The sequence below is a fragment of the Acomys minous genome, assembly GCF_964271855.1.
Source record: "Acomys minous genome assembly, chromosome: 13".
Taxonomy (NCBI): Eukaryota; Metazoa; Chordata; class Mammalia; order Rodentia; family Muridae; genus Acomys; species Acomys minous.
Genome location: NC_140495.1, coordinates 63,493,423 through 63,512,526, shown reverse-complemented (window position 1 = coordinate 63,512,526; position 19,104 = coordinate 63,493,423). Strand labels below are relative to the sequence as shown.

At 45.4% G+C, this 19,104-nt stretch overlaps 1 protein-coding gene across 7 annotated transcripts in view; it reads right to left on the bottom strand.

Moving 5' to 3' along the window:
- RUNX2 (RUNX family transcription factor 2) overlaps positions 1 to 19,104 on the bottom strand; it is a 316,982-nt gene that overhangs the window by 164,890 nt on the left and 132,988 nt on the right. For 5 of the 7 annotated variants that reach the window (XM_084754828.1, XM_084754829.1, XM_084754830.1 and 2 more), the window contains exon 6: positions 1,228 to 1,401. The exons of the other annotated variants lie outside the window; for them this stretch is intronic. In XM_084754828.1, the coding sequence (XP_084610954.1) occupies positions 1,228 to 1,401 (174 nt within the window). The remainder of the gene's footprint in view (positions 1 to 1,227; positions 1,402 to 19,104) is intronic. 7 annotated transcript variants of the gene reach the window in all.

Here is a 19,104-nt window from a genome sequence, read left to right as displayed (position 1 = left end):
TGTAATATTCACAAACTAGTGTAGAATTTCACCCTTGCACTTTTTGTCACCAACATATCCAATACACATTTTAGCCTTTTGCCTCATGTGTGCTGTTTAAAGTTTCATATAGGTTAAGACATGGTCTTCTTCACAGAGCGCTAACATTTTTCTGATGCAGCTACCCTGTGCTCACTAAAGTGTCGATGGATGAATTTTTTACAATTCCATATCCAAATAAGCACGTACATCCACTTAACACACTCACAAAAAGAAAAAGCTACTCTGAGGAAATATCCAAGAAAGAGGTAGGCCATGCACATTTATGTTTTGAGTACACTAAGGGCACTTAAATATACCCACTGCAGAGGAAAACCTAGCATCAACGGATGCACACTTAGGGCTTCATGCATGTCTGTGTTTTGACTCATTTTCTCACTAGTCTAGTCCGCCTCGAGCAAAGACAGCAAGTAGATGATGCAATATTCTTTGACCTCTCGATATTTTTGATATGCAAATAAAAAGACCTGCCATGATCCACACATTCTTGTCAATGGGACCTAAGAGAAATCATACTGATCCTAAAGTGAGATGTGTGTTTGCACCAGTGGGGCACAAAACCAAAAAGAGCTGGGATCTTAGCACGCATCATACACCAGCAATGGCGTCATGCTGGCGTTAAGAAGAGACATAAAGTTCACTGAAACACAGAAAGCAATCTGGTGTGGAGAACTGGAGCTAAGCGTGAACCTGAGGTGGGTCCATCTGCCTGAAGAGCTATTCACTGACCGTGCCTCCAACTACCAATCAAGATTTCCTGTTGGCCCTGGGCAATTTTGCAGCAAACTAAATAAAACAGTTATACACATAAGAAATGTAAGCTCAAGTCAGAGTCCATACCACGAATCATCTAATGGTGAGGGTGTGATACAGTCCCCTGCACCACCTAGATACCATATAGAATATATATAGTATACATTCTCCCGCAGCTCAGCTCTTCCCGTCCCGCCAGACTGTACATGACATCGCTGCACAGCACAGCATTAGCAGAAACCTTCATTTTTTTATCCCAAAGTTGTTGAATGTCAAAATGCTCTTAATAAAAAGGAAGAAATGAGCATCTTCGCGTCTTAATTCTTTCCCAAGCCAATCCAAAGCTCCGGAAGGCATGAAATAAACACATCTTATCTGGTAGCCCCTCACCCCCAGCCTGCCAGACTCCAAGTGAAACCTATGTGGCTGTCTTACCTGTAATCTGACTCTGTCCTTGTGGATTAAAAGGACTTGGTGCAGAGTTCAGGGAGGGCCGTGGGTTCTGAGGCGGGACACCTACTCTCATACTGGCATGAGGGATGCGCCCTAAATCACTGAGGCGGTCAGAGAACAAACTAGGTTTAGAGTCATCAAGCTTCTGTCTGTGCCCTGGAAACAGCAAATCATAAAATAAAAGCAGATTAATTAGCTGAACAATTGACCGTGCTAAATAGATATGTGAACATACATACTGGGTGCTTTAAGCCAATGAATTATCAATACTTGATATCTATTATGATGAGTCTATGCAAACTGCTCTCCAAGCATTGCGGGGTGGGAGGCCTTCCTTATTCTGTCTACATATGGAGAGCTGAGGGTCCCAAGGGCTTGAGCGGACTCTTGTGGGGTGACTCCTCTAGCCCTGTCAGGGAAAGGATGAGGAGACTGGGTACACTCTGGGGAACCCTTCTTGTTCCCAGATGGGGGACCCCCAGCTGAAAGTTCAGGGGGTCTGCTGCATTGTCACAGAACTGGGGCAAACACATTTTTAAAGACAAATTTCCATAGTGACTATAGTACTTTTTTTCTTACAACTGCCTACTGATTCCTTGCTGAAAAGTTAAAACTCAAAAAAGGAAACCAGAAAGGAAAAAGGAAGGTAAAAGGGAAGAGGGAAGGAAAGGAGGGGAAGAGAAGGAAGGGTGGGAAGCGGATACAGAAGCAAAGAAAGTCAAGTTGTCAAGGGGCATCTGGGTATTTTGCGAAACGGTAAAAGCCTCAGAGTACATAATAAACTCTGTTAAATCAGAGAGAATATGTTTTATTTAAAACCTACTACTGTAGTTTTATGTGAGAAATTGGAAAATGCTGCTGGGCTAAATAGGTAAATGTGAATGTGGCAACCCATTATTTGAGGGACAGGAGAGAAAGGGAGAGGAGGGGGGAGGAAAAAGGGAGGGGTGGGAGAGGGAGAGGGAAGGAGGAAGATGGAGAGAGAGGGGAGAGAGAGAGAGAGAGAGAGAGAGAGAGAGAGAGAGAGAGAGAGAGAGAGAGAGAGAGAGAGAGACCTTTCCTTTCTTCTGGTTTATTCAACTTGTAAAGAAAACCTGGGATTTAAAGATATATGCAAATTAAAATAGATCAAAGTACTAAAACATCTTCAAAAATCACACACTCATCCATTAGTGCTGTCTTGGTGCAGTGGCAGAGTGTGGCTGTGCAACCACCATGAGAGCAGAGATACGCTGGGAAGCCCTATCTGCTGCTCGGCATGTTAGAATGCACGCTCCAACAAGGGGGAGCTGACGCAAGGAACATTGCTGCAACAATGGCCAGATGAAAAATGCATTCTGAAGCAAAACTCATCAGAGGAAAAAACACTGAACACGGATCATTAATAGCCTTGGGGTGGGTGTCTGTCACTACCCTAAGTGGTGACACTTTACCTCCCCCTTCTTGCCTACAGGACAAGGGAGATAAATGTGTCAGGAGAGGGTTAGGTTGAGCCTTAGAATTCTCCAGCTATAAGCTGTCTTCATAAGGCAAATTCCTCATTTTATTTGCCCCAAAATGTATTTTTCCTGTCTCCTTTTTCATTGCCTACCTAGCCCAAAGAAAACAGACCGGAAGCCAAGGCTTGGTAATATGAGTGTAGCTGTCTCCACAGCCAAGCATGTTCCAACTGGGCCCATTAACTGAGATGCACCCCCCGCCAACCCTACTTCCTGCCAGTGTGTGTTTTGGGCATTGGATGTAACAGAAGGAATCGAGCTAGTTGAAAACATGATGGGGGGGTGGGCGGAAGGAAATCCATTATTAATTATTGTTTTCCCCATTTTATACAGATCTCAAATAGATTTGAGTCACCTAAAGGTTTTTAGAGGTGACCCGAAACAGCCCCTAGACCCCAACTAATAAATTACTCATAGATGATGTGAGCGAGGTCTGCCCAGGCAGGGTAACTAGGCCGTGGCCCTCAACTATTGACAAGCTTGCCTAGGATGAAGCCACAGCCCTAACACATATGAAGTGAGCTTTCTGCTCATGGCGAGGTCCTATTAATCAGTGTTGGCATCCTGTCTTCCTCTCTGAGCTGCGTCTGGTGACTCAGAGGGCCCACAACACTTAAGAAGGAATCCCAGTGAGGTATCAAGACTAGTTTTTAACTTATGAAGAAGACTAGCCACAGTTCAGTTACAAAAAATAATAATAACTCCCCCAATACCATAATAAATGGCCATAGCATACCACACTGAACTCCTAGCTGTGTAGCTCCCTGGGTCTAGCTAGTTTCATAATCACGGAATTGTTACACATTGCATGGCATCTTTCTCTCCTCCTCCTCCTCCTCCTCTTCCTCCTCCTCCTCTTCCTTCCTCTCCCCATCCTCTTCCCCCTCCCCTCCCCCCTCCAGCTATAAAAACTTATAGATTTGTCCCTGAGAGTTATTTTCCTAATGAGCCACTTTCTGGAGTGGCAAATTTTCTGAAGGCTACAGTGAAGGCTGTGTAATCTTACACAGACGCGTATACACTGGGAGATAAGTTCAGCACGTGTGGATATATGGGCACATTTCTATTTACCCTTAGCTGTCCCTATTTGGAGAACGAGGGCACTTAATAGCCCTTGGATGTGAACAATCTAAGGAGCAGGTGACATTTTAAAGGGCTCTGTGACTTTTTAAGAGTTATCCTCCAAGATAGCTACCAGAAAACTACAGACAACCCAGAATAACCGAGAGAGTTTCTATCGGAGACCGCCAATAGATAAAAGGCACATGCATTTTCCGTGTTTCTCTAGCCTCTCCTAGCAGCCGCCACAACCACAACAAGATTCTTACAGCACAACGCCAAACAAAAGCCAGGCAGGTTCTTCATCTTTCAACCATGACAAATAGTGGCTGCCGCTAAACCACATCAGGAGATACTCAAATGACAGGCTGAAAGACATGCCGTCGTCAGCACGCAGGCAATCCCTTCAGAAACTGAGTACGCAGGATACAAAGGAGTCCCGGGCTCAGGCAAGGACAGAGTCATTGGTCTCGTTGTCTAGAGGACCGAACCTTACTCACCCCTAAAAAGGAGCTAATCCAAGCAGAAGGCGGATACAAAGAGTTGGCAACTTTTCGATCACTCGCCGCTCTAGGGAAAAGACTTTAGGAACTGCAGAGGTAGCTCAGTGGATAAAGTACCTCTTGCGCAAGTTTGAGGACCAGAGTTCCGATCCTCAGAGCCCAGTTAGTTGGGTAAGCATGGGGGCTCACAAAATTCCAGCTCTCAGAAGGCACAGACAGGGGATGTGTGGAGCAAACTGCCTAGCAAGGCTACCCCGTATCAGTGAACTCTGGGTCCCAGTGAGAGACTTTACTCAGTGAACAAGATGGACAGCAACTCAGGAAGAATCCTGACATCAGCCTCAGACCTCTACATATAGACACACACAGATGGACACACAGGAACACCTAACTATCCACACTCATGAAAATACATGCTCATACAAGACACACACACACACACACACACACACACACACACGAGCGCGCGCGCGCGTATATGGGGGCAGGGCTTGTGAAAGTACAATCCTTCGCCCTCCTGTCTAACTGAACTTCTTCCCGAAGGCAGGCATCCTTCCAGACTGCCTGAATAGGAAAAGTCCCTCTCCGGCTCTGAACGACAAGGTCATCTAGGTCCCAGACTAGATGGGTTAAATTAAATTCCTCGGATGGGTTCTGGAGTGAGCGTTATATTACTAAAGCTCTGTGTGATCTGATATGCAGGCAGGGATGAAAAACTACTGCCCAGGAGAGTCTGAGGCCCAGCACAAAATGCCGCCTTCACACCGACTCCCCCATTTCCAGATGGAGCTCTGTCATCTGTCCTGGCTTCCAGGTCCCTATCTCCCATTGCCTCTGTGACAGATGCCCTGGCATGCGTCACTGCTATCTTAAATGTAGTATGCTCCAAAGACAATTCTCAAGTCTTGCTCCCAAACATCCTAATCGCGCCAATTCAGTCCCTAATGTCAATGAACATCACTGGCCACTCAGTTGCTTGGAGTCAATAGCCTAGGTATTTTCCTTAGTCCTCACCCCCCATAGTCAGTCCATACCCCAAGTCCTGACATTCATGTCTTGATGCTCTGTCTCCTATCTCCTTGGTTATCTGCATTTCTCCTGGTACAACCCTAGTCTCAGAGTCTACCTGCTTCTCTCTCTCTCTCTCTCTCTCTCTCTCTCTCTCTTTCTATTCTCTTCTCTTCTCTCTCTTTTTCTCTTCTCTTCTTCCTCTTCTTCTTTTTCTTCTTCTTCTTCTTCTCTCTCTCCTCTCTCTCTCTCTCTCTCTCTCTCTCTCTCTTTCTATTCTCTTCTCTTCTCTCTCTTTTTCTCTTCTCTTCTTCCTCTTCTTCTTTTTCTTCTTCTTCTTCTTCTCTCTCTCTCCTCTCTCTCTCTCTCTCTCTCTCTCTCTCTCTCTCTCTCTCACACACACACACACTGTCTGTTCTGAAGTTTCCCATGCCAAGACTCTATATCCCTGAGATACAAATCTTGATTCCCCCCCGCCCCCCGTATGCCCCACTCCTTCTTACTGCTTAGCTCTAGAGTGATTTCCACCTCCTTTGAGAGGCCTGGCCTGCTTCCCATAACCAAAATATGTTCCCACCCTCTTGAGCACAGCCTTTCTTTATTTCCTTTGTGGCAGTTGTCACAATCTGTAATTATCTTGTATATTTATTTGTCCCTCCTCAAAGACTCAAAATCCCATGAGAATGAGTGCCGTCTCTTGTGAGCAGCTGGGTTCTCAGAATCCACTCAGTGCCTGCCATACAGTAGGGGCTCCATAAATATTTATGCAAGGAATGATCATGTGAGCAGAGCCCCCTTTCAGAGAAACACCTTGATTGGAAGAAAACTTACTGGTACAGTGTACCAGTTTACAACACTAGCCCTTAAAAATGCTTCATGGTCTTTGCAACAAAACAAAGCCAGTAGGCAAAACCTTTCTTTAGAAATAGGCCCTAGTTGGTGTTTCCTAGAAAACTGGACTAATGGACATCCATTTATGCTAAAGCTTACTTTAAAAAAAAAACAACAAAACAAAAAACAAGAAATAAAAATAAAACAAAACAAAAACCTCCCATTTCTCTTGCTGTAAACCTGAAGCATCATCAAAAGCCATTTAAAATTGGGTGACAGATGTAATTTTGACTCTATGCTTTAAAGCAGTGTGCTTCTTTTATGGATGAGGACCCTGGGTCCCCATGGGAAGGACATGGCTTCCTCAAAGTCACATGGTTAGTGGTAGGACTCTGCTTGGGTTTCCTGATCATGGGCCTCATGTTCTTTTCTCTCCCGTTGCCAACCAGCTTATTTTAGAACATAACAGTGCGGCAGAATTCATACAGGGGAAATCAGATCCAAAAATGAATTTTAAATGGAAAAGGGGGGGGGGAAGCAGTTTTCAGAAAAGATGTTTTTCAAAAAGTCCCAGTGTGTGTGGGTGAATATGACTTTTGTTGCAATAAACTCAGGGGCACAAGAATAAAGCATGGGCAAAAGGTCACGGCATTCACACATGTGTTCAGCAAAGAACACAGAAGGAAGTGCTAAGCCCCTGGGTCACAGCGTAGCCAATAGCCACGCAGATCCCTACACACACGCAGGATAGCAACCTGCCACTGGGACTTCTCCGTTCAAAACTCAGGCATCTGAAATTGGCATGAGGAGACTGGCCAAGTGTGGTCTGTGAGCCACAGAAGCAAAAGTCATCTCTACAGCATGACCCGCTTCGCTCATTTGTATAACGAGGACACTGAGCGATGTCTCACAGCTTCCGAGAACTACCATGCCCGAGCCAGAACCTCCCAATGGACGTAACTGTCTAGCCACGTGACTTACGCCGGCCAGTCAGATAGCTCCGCCTCCAGGGGGCCAGATACACTAGGAAAAGACTAGACAGGGTATTTTTCATAAAGAGTGTGCTGTGGAATGTCTGGTCTACCCTAATGTGGAACAAAAAAGGCACATTGCTGAACACCACGTCCATATTAGGTTCATGTAGTCCAGTCACGTGATCCACGCTAAACTCCGTAAGCAGAAGGAGATGGGAAAGAGAAGGAGATAGTATCTTTGCCTTCAAGGAGCTCAGGGTGTAGTGGGAGAGGAAGGCAGCCATTACGTGTGACAGAAGAACAGCTGAGGTGAGGGGAACAGTGTAGGTGTTTAGCTTGGAGATAGCTGAGGACACTAGAATAGGATTCGCTCTAATTTTTATTATATATATTTTTTAATATTTTATATTTGAAATATAAAAGAAGCCATTTCTGTGTGATTCTTATTTTCTCAGGATACTGGCAGATACTTAAGGGTCAAATGTCATGGTATCCAATTCTCACTTAAAAAGAGTTCAGCTAAATAACAATTGAAGCAAACATGGCAAAATAAGCATACAAGGCACTAAGCAGTTACAATTATAGTAGTAGATAGAGTATTTGTGCGCGTGTTTGTAAGCTCTTTCGTTACAAACTAAAAGTGACTGTAAAGGGCAATGTGGAAAGCACAGGGGAGCGCTTGGTTTTGCCTGAAAGGAAAGATTCACTGATGCGACCCCTGCGCCCATTGTAGGGCCAAGATTCCGGTAAGCCGAGGAGGAAGGGGACAGCTAGCTGTAAGACACGTGACAGAAACAAGAGAAACACCCTGTGAGACAGATGATGTCACACATGGGGTGTTAATCTAATGCCAGGTCCACCTGCCTCCATGTCACCTAACTACAGGCCAGGCCTCTGGCTCTCAGGCTATGCAATCCGGTGTAGAGAGTGGCCGTCCAGAGGCAGGTTTCCTGACCTACAAAGTTATATTTGGCAGCCCTCAAACCTCCTCTGCCATGCATGTGGGCTTCCCTGGAGCAGGGAAGTGACTGCTGGGGAGATGTAAGCTAATTATGTTGTCACCACGTATGTGACAGCATGAGCTCTGCTCTAGCGCTAAGAAGTCAGAAGCCGCCTCAGGATGTAACAGCTCAGCTCCGGGATATTGTGACAGTGATGCTCAAAGTGAAAGGAGAAGGCTTACACCTTTTTCTTTCTTTCTTTCTTTCTTTCTTTCTTTCTTTCTTTCTTTCTTTCTTTCTTTTTTTCTTTTCCCAGAGTAAGCCTGCTCTGCATCAGCAGAGCTGTTATTCCACAGCAGCTCTGGGGCAAATTACCAAGGACCCTTAGTTCTAATCTCTCCATCCTGACAGCTGCCGTCGCTGCCCAACAAGGTGTGTGTTTACAGGGAAGAGGGGACGTTGTAAAGCCTGCATGGATTTAGCTTTGTCCTGTCTCGCAGTGTAATTATCATTATTTGACTCCAAATGACTTATTTTTAAAAACTGCTACTGAGAAAAGAGCTCAGCTCGGGTGTCCCTTAGCATTTAGGCTGATGGCTTCTAGCAAACACAGGGAGGGTTATGCAGACTCTTCGGAAAGCTAAGTTGAGGGCTGGCCTAAATAATTTATGAGCTCTGAGGCTCTAGGTTTGAAGCTTTGACCTTCTTCACTCCTACACGGGTGTGAAACCGAAAATGCCCTTGAGGAAAGTGGAGCTCTCCTCTGCCTGCACTCAGATATCTCCATTTCAGCGGGGTGCTGAGGGTAGGCATCGAAGACCCACGCCCTTGCATTTCTTAGTTAGCATCCTTTCCTTTCTCTCTCTCTCATCTCAAACCACCCAAGTCAGCTTCATCTCTGATCTCCTTACATCTGTCACATCACCATCTTCTGGTCATCCGGTCCCCTGTCCAGCTTACCTATATCTCTACCACCTCCTTTCTTAAAGCCCATGTTGTCCGGCCAGGGCCATTCCTACAGCGTCCTACGGAATGGGACTTTTGTTTCCCATTCCCACTAGAGCCACTCCCTAGGAGTTGTGGCCTGAGGCTCATACCACAGAGCAACAGCAGCAGCAGCCTAACTCATTCGAGGAGCTAGGTCACATAACCCCAGGAAGGGACCCCGTTTCTTCACCGACTATAAACACAGCCCCTAACAATTTCTGGGCCCCCCAACCCCAAATCTCATGTTACTTACCTTCTCAGATCTATTCAACTATTCAGACATTGCTCCACCTTACACCCTCAAACCCGGCAAAGAAGAACCAGGAGATATGGTCCTAGCGTGTGCAGTGACTCTTGTTTGCAGAGGCTCACAATGGTCTACCCGCCACTCTTTGAAGAAGTCTGAGGTCTTTGTCCAAGATGTCACCTCAACTTACGACACATTCTCTCACCAGCTGCACTTGGCAAAAATCTCCTCCCAGGCCGGCCTCAGTCATCACACTACTCTGGTGTTTTCTGTCTATGTGACTCCCCTGATTTCTATTTTGGCAGCTGAACACAGCTCAACCAAGTGTTATGTCCATGGTACGTGGTTACACTCAGGTACAAGAGGCATTCGGTAAGCATCAGCCTGCTGCAAACTGACATAAAATGTTTATACGGAATTTCAAAGCCTGTTATTGTAGATGTTCCTCAACTTGACTAGTCATTCTTTGAGGACGTTTGTCATGTGTTCCATGAACCACAATCTTAACAGAGATGCGTACAAGCACCTATTGAATTAAGAAAGAACTGAGATTAACTTGAAATCATCTTCCCTTTTGTCCCGTGGAAGGCAGAGAGAACCGGGAGGCATTTCCACAGTAAAAGTGATGAGGCGCTCATGTCTGTTGGAGAAGGCTGCTGAACCATCTTTTTTCCTAACGCTATACTATCATCTGGTTTAAGCCAAAACTATTTCTAGACTAGAATAACGAAAGACACTTTAAAATCACTGTCATATTTAAGGCCTGTAGCCGCCCCAAGCCACTGGTAAAAACAGCCATGTGGTATGACGCGGGACAGTTCAAGGCTGGAGACAGTTCTAGAGCAGTGTCAGCCTACAGTTGAAAATAGGGGACCACACATCACAAACAAGCCTTCCAGGAGATCATCCTCTGGTGGCATCTCAAAAATGAGCTTCTCTCTCTGGGGCCCCTCTTAACATATAAAGCAATTTCTTAAAGAAAAACAATCGCAGTCTCCAGCACGAATCTCTGAGAGTGCCTTCTGGTCCCCAGAGACAGGCACACAGAATTCAGCATTTATCCAGAGACAGACAGGAGGAATCACTTCACCCAAGAAAGGACTGAAGCTCTTCCAGGCTCTTGGGTAAAATATAATTATGGAAAAGAAAAATATAATCTACTCTAGAGACATAATTATAGAGTTAGGCCATAGACTCCATAGAAATATTCTAGGAACTTTAGTTCTTTTTTTTTTTTTTAGCATTAAAAGTTGAATTTTCTTCCTCTTAATAAGAGGCACCAGTCCAGATTAGCAACAGAAAGTCATATACAAGCATTTCTTTAAGTACAACTAGCTAATATGAGAGAGACATGAAGGCCTGCCGGGTTAGCTGCCCGTTTCAAAACGTAGGCTTCTGAAAGTTGAGAAGTTCAAGATCTTTCAAGAAAAAAAATGCAAACGAAAGAGCTGGTGCAATACTAATTTGCATGAACAGAAATTCAAGTTCTTTTATAACTTTTACCTTCTGGGGATGTGGCAAACACAGCAACCAAAGTATAAATATCGTGGGGGGAGGGGCAGGGGGGAGGGCAGGGGCAGGGGGGAGGGCAGGGGCAGGGGGGAGGGCAGGGGCAGGGGGGAGGGCAGGGGCAGGGGGGAGGGCAGGGGCAGGGAACAAGACAGGGTAGAACTACAGAGCTAGACCATGGCCAGTCCCACCTCAGGGATAAAGTCCAATAAAGAAACTTCAAACATGCTCTCTTGTCTTGGAATAATGGACTCAAAGAATTCAGATGTTTAAGCAGAAAGAAACTCCTGAGAGCTTAAATAGGGTATATTTAACGTGTGTGTGTGTGTGTGTGTGTGTGTGTGTGTGTGTCCTCCCCCTCTCTCTCTCCTTCTCTCCCTCCCTCTCTTTCATCCTTCTCTCCCTCTCCTCTCTTTCCCTTTCCCTCCCCCATTTTCTTTCCTTCTCTCCATCTTCTTCTCCCTGCCTCCCTCCCTATCTACCCTCCCCCCCTTCACTGGAGATCAACCTCAGGCCCTCGCTCATGCTGAGCCAGCACTGCACCACTGAGCCATATCTATAGACCTGAGAAGAAAGATTTTCAGAATGTACAGAAAAGGCCATCTGAAAGCATAACAGGACTGAGTGTGAGGAGATGAGGGCTGGAGGAAAGAGCTGGAACGAGCACACAGACATCGCCACACAGCACACAGCGCACGTGTGGCAACCAGAGGACAACGTGCAGAAGTTCATTCTCTCAATTTGTCCTGTTGGTCCCGGGGATTGAACTCAGAGCCACAGGCTTGGCAGCAAGCACCTTGACCTGCTGCGCCACCTCACTGACCCAGTAGCAAACTCTTTACTTTACACAATTAATTAATTCTCAGGGGGAAAAAATACTGTTGACTTATTCATCTACTCCTCTGGCCTGATACAACCCTCATTTTTTATAGACCGAATTCTATAAAGGGAAATACCAAGAAAGAGAAGCAAAGGCCAAAAGAAAGAATTTGCTGGTATTATACTCAGTCCCTCTGATTCTCTTGACCATGACACATCTCATCCCACTAAGGGCACCTCAGCATTATGCCCAGTATTATGTCTGGACATCAGAATGTGCATCCTTTTCCAGGAAATTAACAGAAGGTCCACATCTCCCTCTCCCTCTCCCTCTCCCTCTCCCTCTCCCTCTCTCTCTCTCTCTCTCTCTCTCTCTCTCTCTCTCTCTCTCTCTCTCTCTCTCTCTCTCTCTCTCTCCCTGACTCCAACATTTGCTGTGACACTGGAAATAGGTCCTCTGAGTTCTTTCAGCATGGTAGATTCACACATACCATACTTATTTGTGTTACAGTTTCAGAAAACCAATGAGAAATGTGAAGTTACTTTTAATGGAAATGGGGCTCACGTGGCTGAACAAAAAGCATCACTGTTTTGGGGGAGTTGGTTTGGTTTGGTTTGGTTTGGTTTGCCAGTGACCCAGCTAAACATGGATGGCAGTATTCTTCAAAGTGCCTGGTGACACAGGCTGTCACACAATCCCCGGAACCTAAGCCCAGTTTCCTTTACATACATACTTAGTTGCTCTTTCAGGATTATGGCCTGGTATATGTGTTTTGAGGAGGGAAGGGGAAGGGAGGGGAAGAAGGATTATGAAGTGTGAAACACTCATCTCAGGGTTGGTACTCACAGCCATGAAACATCATTCTCAACTTTCCCATTTCTGTGAGGGGAAGAGAATGTTAAAAAGCAATAACCAGGGGAAAAGTCAGCCAGCTCCCACAGCTTGGTCTACTGTGCTGAATGGCAGCAAAGATCACAGAAGGAAAAGAGAAAGAATGGAGGGGGGGGTTCCAACTTGAGCTGGACCTGTTCCAGCTGGCAAGATGAGGTGATTTTCTTAACACTTGCAAAACCTGATTACACTTTTAAAGCTATGAAGAAGAGGGAGATGTAAACACAGCCATTAAGGCAGATTTGAAGTGCTTAGTTTTAATCTAAGTCTTAGGGTCCCCCAATTGTACACCGTTCTGCACTTCTCTGTTTGCAAGACCTCACAATGACACATGGTGTTCACTCAGTGTCCTCTGACATGGCAAATTATATCAACTGAGCTCTGTTGCTACTGTCCCAGGTCAGATGTGGATGGAGCAGCCACGCAAGCAATAATAGATGGATCTCTGTCAGAAGTATGCACAACGTCGGACGGAGTCTGTTTTACTACATTAAGGGACCGTTATGTTTATATATGTGCAACAGGTCTTACACAGATTGTTTAAACATGATTAAAGAAGAGATGTCTTTGAAACAAGCCCCTAATAAAACTCAGATGGGCAAGGAGCTGAGCGGGAGTCAACAACACAGCATAAAAAAAAAATTCTCTCTAAGCTGAAAGGGATATATGATATAAACTCCTAAATAAAAGGTTTTTATAAGTGAAACTCCAGGGATTACTGCATGTATCGGCACCCTCTTGCACCGGAATAGCATTTATCCACCTATCCATCCACTTTCCCCTAATGGTACTGCACACTTTACCAGCCCTGATAGACAGATAATTGCCCTCCTCAGCCGTGTGTAATGAAAGGAGTCTGCTGTGCTAATCCCAACCTCCTTGTCTTCTGTGGACTCTGATTAGGGAACTCAAAAGTCTACTCCTTCATGCCCACACTACCGGAGTTTTACGTTCCTATTCAGAGCTGCTGAAGTGTTCCTGCATTCCACTCTGTCATGAAAGGTGCCAAGTATTTTGAGTAGGATCAAGTGAGAGTTTCACAAAGGGAACTTGAGCATAGCCCTCAAGGGTGTTAGAAGGCAGCAAGCTTTGCCCGCCCCCGCCCCCCACCCTTTCAAGACACAGGATCTCAGAGAGCCACACTGTTTGCAAGCTAAAGCAAAACATGAGTTGAGATCGGTTAATATTTGCTTTAAAATAGCCAGTGATCAAAACTAGGTGTCATTTATTTCAAAGGCAAGTGAATTTTGTGGATTTCTCTCTGGAGGTTTTGTGTTCAATCATCACTTGTGACAGTTTTTACATAGGAAACAAAGCATGTATGCATATTCTAGACATACATGTGTATGAGTAAAAATTCATATTACTCTACCATAGCCATACATGTATATGAGAGTCCAGCTGAAGAGACGCAGATGCTACTAGCCAATTTCTAGATAGTTGTAGATATCAGCTTCACTGCCCATAGATACTGTCCTCTCAAGGCTCACCATGCTCTGCTTTACAGTATTCCATAAACACACACCGGAAGCCTTTGCCCCTGAACATGCCTTTTCTTCTATATAAAGTTCCCATCCTTGAGCCTGATTAGATGCCTTTTGTTTATTTAAAAAAAAAACAGGGGGACATGCTCACTGAGAAAGCAAAAGTGGGTGGAACCAACTAAAGAATTGATGGTGGTTTAAATAGCTCTTTTCTGGGTCCTATCTGTTTCCCGGACCTCACACCGAAGATGTTCTCAGAAATTAATGTTCCTTCTGCTCATACATCACACTTAAGGGGTGTTTACTGGCCTAATCGTTTAACAGGTCTTACTAACCATCCTTAAAATCATACACACAGAGACACACACACACACACACACACACACACACACACACACACACACACAGAGAGAGAGAGAGAGAGAGAGAGAGAGAGAGAGAGAGAGAGAGAGAGAGAGAGAGAGAGAGAGAGAAGAGAGAGAAAGAGAACAGTGTAATTTAAAGAGTGAGGAGGTATGCAACAGAAAGAGGGAGGCTTGAGTCTAAAGCTGGGCCTGACACATACAAGGAACATGAAAGTCCTGGCTTCTTTCCTATTTACTGCTACCTTTGGTGTCAGGCTGCATTCTAATCTGTCAAATGGGAACCTTGGAATTCGCACCACTGGGTGCTCTTAGGATGAAAAGTGTGAGGGGAGAAAAACTCTCACTCACCGACCAAACAGACATAAATCACTAGTCTGGTTTAACAGGAGCACTCCAATCGCCATTTCGGATAAGGCACCCTGACTAGGAGGCTTATGATATACTGAGGGACGTACGAGAAAAGCAAATGATCAAACACCACAGAAGAAGGCAAACAAACACCCAGGGGAGCTCCACGAAAATAAATGCTCAACCTCCAAGAGTGACAGAGAAAGCCCTGTAGAGGAGGCAGCCTCTGTGGAGATTCCAAGGCTAAGTAGAGTTCCGTCCAGCCTAGCAAGTGCAGAAGGCACTGCAGCCAGAAGGAACAGCAGGTGCAAAGGCACAGAGATAAGGAAGGTACAGAGTGAGGCAATTAGGCACAGCTGGCACTGGGCCACAGCCCTGTGGGTGGAAGGCAGTTGGGCAGATCGGATGCTGACGGGCCTTGTCACCATGCCATGGTGTCTAAACTTCATCCCGCAAATAGGCAGGAGCTGCTGAAGTATTTAAAGCGAGGGTGTGCCGCGAGCTGGCTCCGGCTTAGGGAGCCCATGTTATTCACAGGAGAAGACAGATATACAGGGAGACTCGCTAGAGGCATGAAATAAGCTGGGAAATTAAGCCTGCATTACAGGGCCAAGAGGGTAAGTGGTGAGCATGGAAGCAGGTGACGCAGACCCACTCACTGCGTCAAGGGAATGCACTTGGGGCGCGATTAGAAGTGCAGACGGGAGCTCACGAGGTAATTAAAAGATGTGAGGCTGAAAAGATGAGGTCTGAGCTTACTGTTGGGTTGACTGAGCTCAAAACTGCAAAACCTGAAGGACGTTCCTGTTCAGGCAGAGAAGACTGGCCTCAGTGGAAGTCGGGAGCCCCAAATGCTTGAAGTGTTCACGGAACTCAGGCAGGTGGAGGCACCAGGTAGTGTCAGGAGTGTGTGTCTCAGGCACACTTCCAGGAGTCGTGCACACGTGACGGCGCCGAGCGTATGGCAGTGGTGTTCGTGAGGCCGCTCACTCACAGTAATGGGTCAAGAACGGGTGGAACAAAGCTTCCTACAAGGGTCCCCGTGGAGTACAGACACACAGGAGGGCACCAAAATACTTCTGAATCCCCTCTGCTCCTGCTGTGATGTCACAAAGGAGCTTGCTGAGAGAGCCTTTCATGCAAGGGGATGAAATGAATTTGGTCACCGTTAAAAGAGAAAAAGAATTTCTCCACTCACTCCGTACCCAATCCCCATGCGACCTGGTTGATACCAGTGACTTCAAGTTTGCAAAACTGCCAAAAGTGAAAGTTCAGTCTCTCCTGACCTTTAGACTCACACTCTAGTTGCCTCTTGGGCATCTTCCTTATAATCCTGTTAAGGGTAGGTATGCGCAGGGCTCACTCGTGGTGACGTGTTTTTTGTTTTTTGTTTTTTTACAGAAACGGAAGAAGTACCTCGCCTAAAAACCTTCACAAAGACACAGCTGCCAGACTTCTCTGTGCCAAGTCACAAGTCTGACTATGGCTCTGCAGCTCTTGTTTGCACAGACTACAGAGTGAGCAAAAAACGGTTCTGGCCCAAATGCTACGCTTGGAAATGATGAGCTGGAGCCTGTCTTAAAGACCCAGGAGCATGCAGGAATCAGGAAGTGGCAGCAAACATCCCTGATGCTTCCCATCTTCCCCCCAAAAGTTTCCTCAGTTGGATGGGACAGTTTATCTGACCACAGTTTTTAAAACTTTTTTTCTTTTTACATTTTTGAGATTACGACTTAATTACAACACTTCCCCCTTTCCTTTTCTCCCTCCAAACCTTCCTATATACCCTTTGCTGCTCCCCTTCAAATTAATGGCCTTAGGCCTTTAACTAACAGTTATTGAATGCATATATGAATATACCTACGCATTCCTAAATACAACCTGCTCAGTATACATAATACCAACTGTATACATGTGTTCAAGACTGAACATTTGGCACAAAATAACCATCAGGTGTGGCCCTCCCTGGGGAAGGCCAGCGCCTCCCATTCCCAGCTTCCCTCAGTTGCCCATACTCTTTATGTGGGCTGAGGCCTCCTGGGCTTTTCTCTGTCCAGTTTGCCCATCTGTGTCCGCCTTGTTAATCCCATATCTTTTTTTTTTTTTTTTAATCTGGCCATTTCTTATTCTACTGTTGGCCAGTCTGATAAGCTTAAAGGAAAACAGGAACAAATGACCGGTAGACTTAACCTGTTTTCCCTCCCCTCCCCCTTCCCGCATTTTCACTCCTGTTGCCTATCAGAAAATACTCAGGAGATAAAAATAAAAAATAAAAAATAAATTAAAAAAAAAAGGAAAGGTGGGTGACGGCAGGGCAGGGATTCAAGGGAAAGAACACAAGTGGTGCCATTTACAAAGCTGCAAACCTAAGCAAAAAGGTATATATAAACAGCCTTTGAGAACAAAGGCTGAAAGTCTGAGCCAGCACGATGGCCTGAGGATCCTTGGATCTCTTCCTTTTTTCTATATGAAAACAAAACTGCAGAGGTCGATGAATCCTAGAACAATTGCAGAAACTATTTAGAGAATAAACAGAATTGTTTGTGCAAAATTACCTTCTGTTCGATCCAAATAAGGCCCTAGCCTGGCCTGTGATTGCATGTACCAACTTCACAGTACGTTTGTGTGTCTTAACGTTGGCCTGAAAATTACGTCCGCTGTACACGGATCTGTCTTACTCAGGTCACACGCGCTGGATGTGTCTACACTGTGCAGGCATAATCGCATCAGCGCAGGCGCAGCTCAGCAATCGCAGCTGCGACAGTGGTGGGGTAATTACTGTCTTGGAGAAGGTGGCGTTTGAAGTTAGCAGTGAACGTTAAAAAAGGGTCCTATACTAATTGAGGGGAAATAACCAGTGCTAGCTGACTTAGAAGGAACCACCTGAGCCAAATCAGAAGCACGTGACATTCCAGTTCCACCTCATAACTCCCTCTACAGGCCTGGAAAGGGAGCCAGGGACAAGGCAGAGGTGGGGAGTGGATGGTCACAAAAATGAAAGATACAGAGTCTTGGTCTTCTGAAAGGTACAAAACTGTCTACCTACAATTCTATACCCCAAATTTCTGCCAATAAGTCTAGTTACTGATCTTTGAGATCCCACTCAGATGCTTTAATATCTTAAATAAGACCCTCCTGTGAGCTTCCAAAGTGAAACTGCTCCTGATTGCCCCTGCCCGCTCCAGCTTTCAGGTTCTTATGGCCTTTCTGATTTTCTGTCACTTTCTGTCACACAATCCCACGGTCTTTACTAGCTACAGCTTATGTCACTTAGAGTAGGTTTCGTGAGGGTTTTCTTTTTCAGTGCCTTTCTGAGTCAAGTGATGGGTCAGAGATGACTAGGTTCTCCCCGTTTCTACAGCACTTTTGAAACTATGCGTGGCAGGCACCCTCTGCACGCTTGTTGAATAAATAAAAGATTGACTTTAGAATGTGGGTCTCAGAAGGAGTTCAACTGCTATCAACCGTTTAATCTTTAAAAAAAAAAAAAAAAAAAAAAGCAAGGATCACCACAAAATACCCAGGAAAAAGAAACCTTATCAGTCATTCAGAGTTAGGATCGCTCACATTCTACTTAGAAAATAAAAAGGTTGATTTTAGCTAGGTGTGGTGGCTCACATCCATAATCCTATTATTTGGAAAGCTGAGACAGAAGGCTGAAAATTTGGAAACCAACTTGGGCTAAGTGTGAGTTTTAGGCCAGCCTGAACTATACAGAGTGAAGGGAGGAAGGGAGGGAGGGAGGGAGGGAGGGAGGATCACATTGTACTTTACATCTACCAAGCATTCTATGGGAGTCTGGTAGCACTCTTGAAGACATTTCAGCTTTCTAGATTCGCCAATACCACCCCCCCCCAAAAAAATAAGCTTTACAGATACTGATCAAATTCCAGGTTTATGGGTGACTTGCTCTTAGGAACACCCCACCACCACCATAGAGAAAGTCATCCCAACTCACCCAATGCACAAGCACTGTGTACTTAAATACTTGCAGAAGACTGTAAGATGGTGCCATTGTTATTTAGAGTCACCTGCCTCAGTCATTTTCAAATACCCCCTCCACCCATGGCATGGCTGCATGCCTTTTCACCTGACCTTCTACTCTGACAGAACTATCTACTGGGCACAATAGCACTGGGGGGTCCGGTCACTCAGAGGAGAATTTTACAGCTGCTGATGCTGGACAAAGGCAGAAATCAGCAAAAGCACCTGAATCGGCACTGAGGGTTTAGATAAAATGCCGTTGCCCCACCCTCAAGCTTGGTTGCCAGTGTTGACAAATCACATTCACTGGACTAAGGGTAATTTTTCTTTTCTTTGACGAAAAGACTCCCTTAGTCCCGATAATAGTTCAAACATTCATTTATACCCAGCGGCGACATGCTCCTCTTCG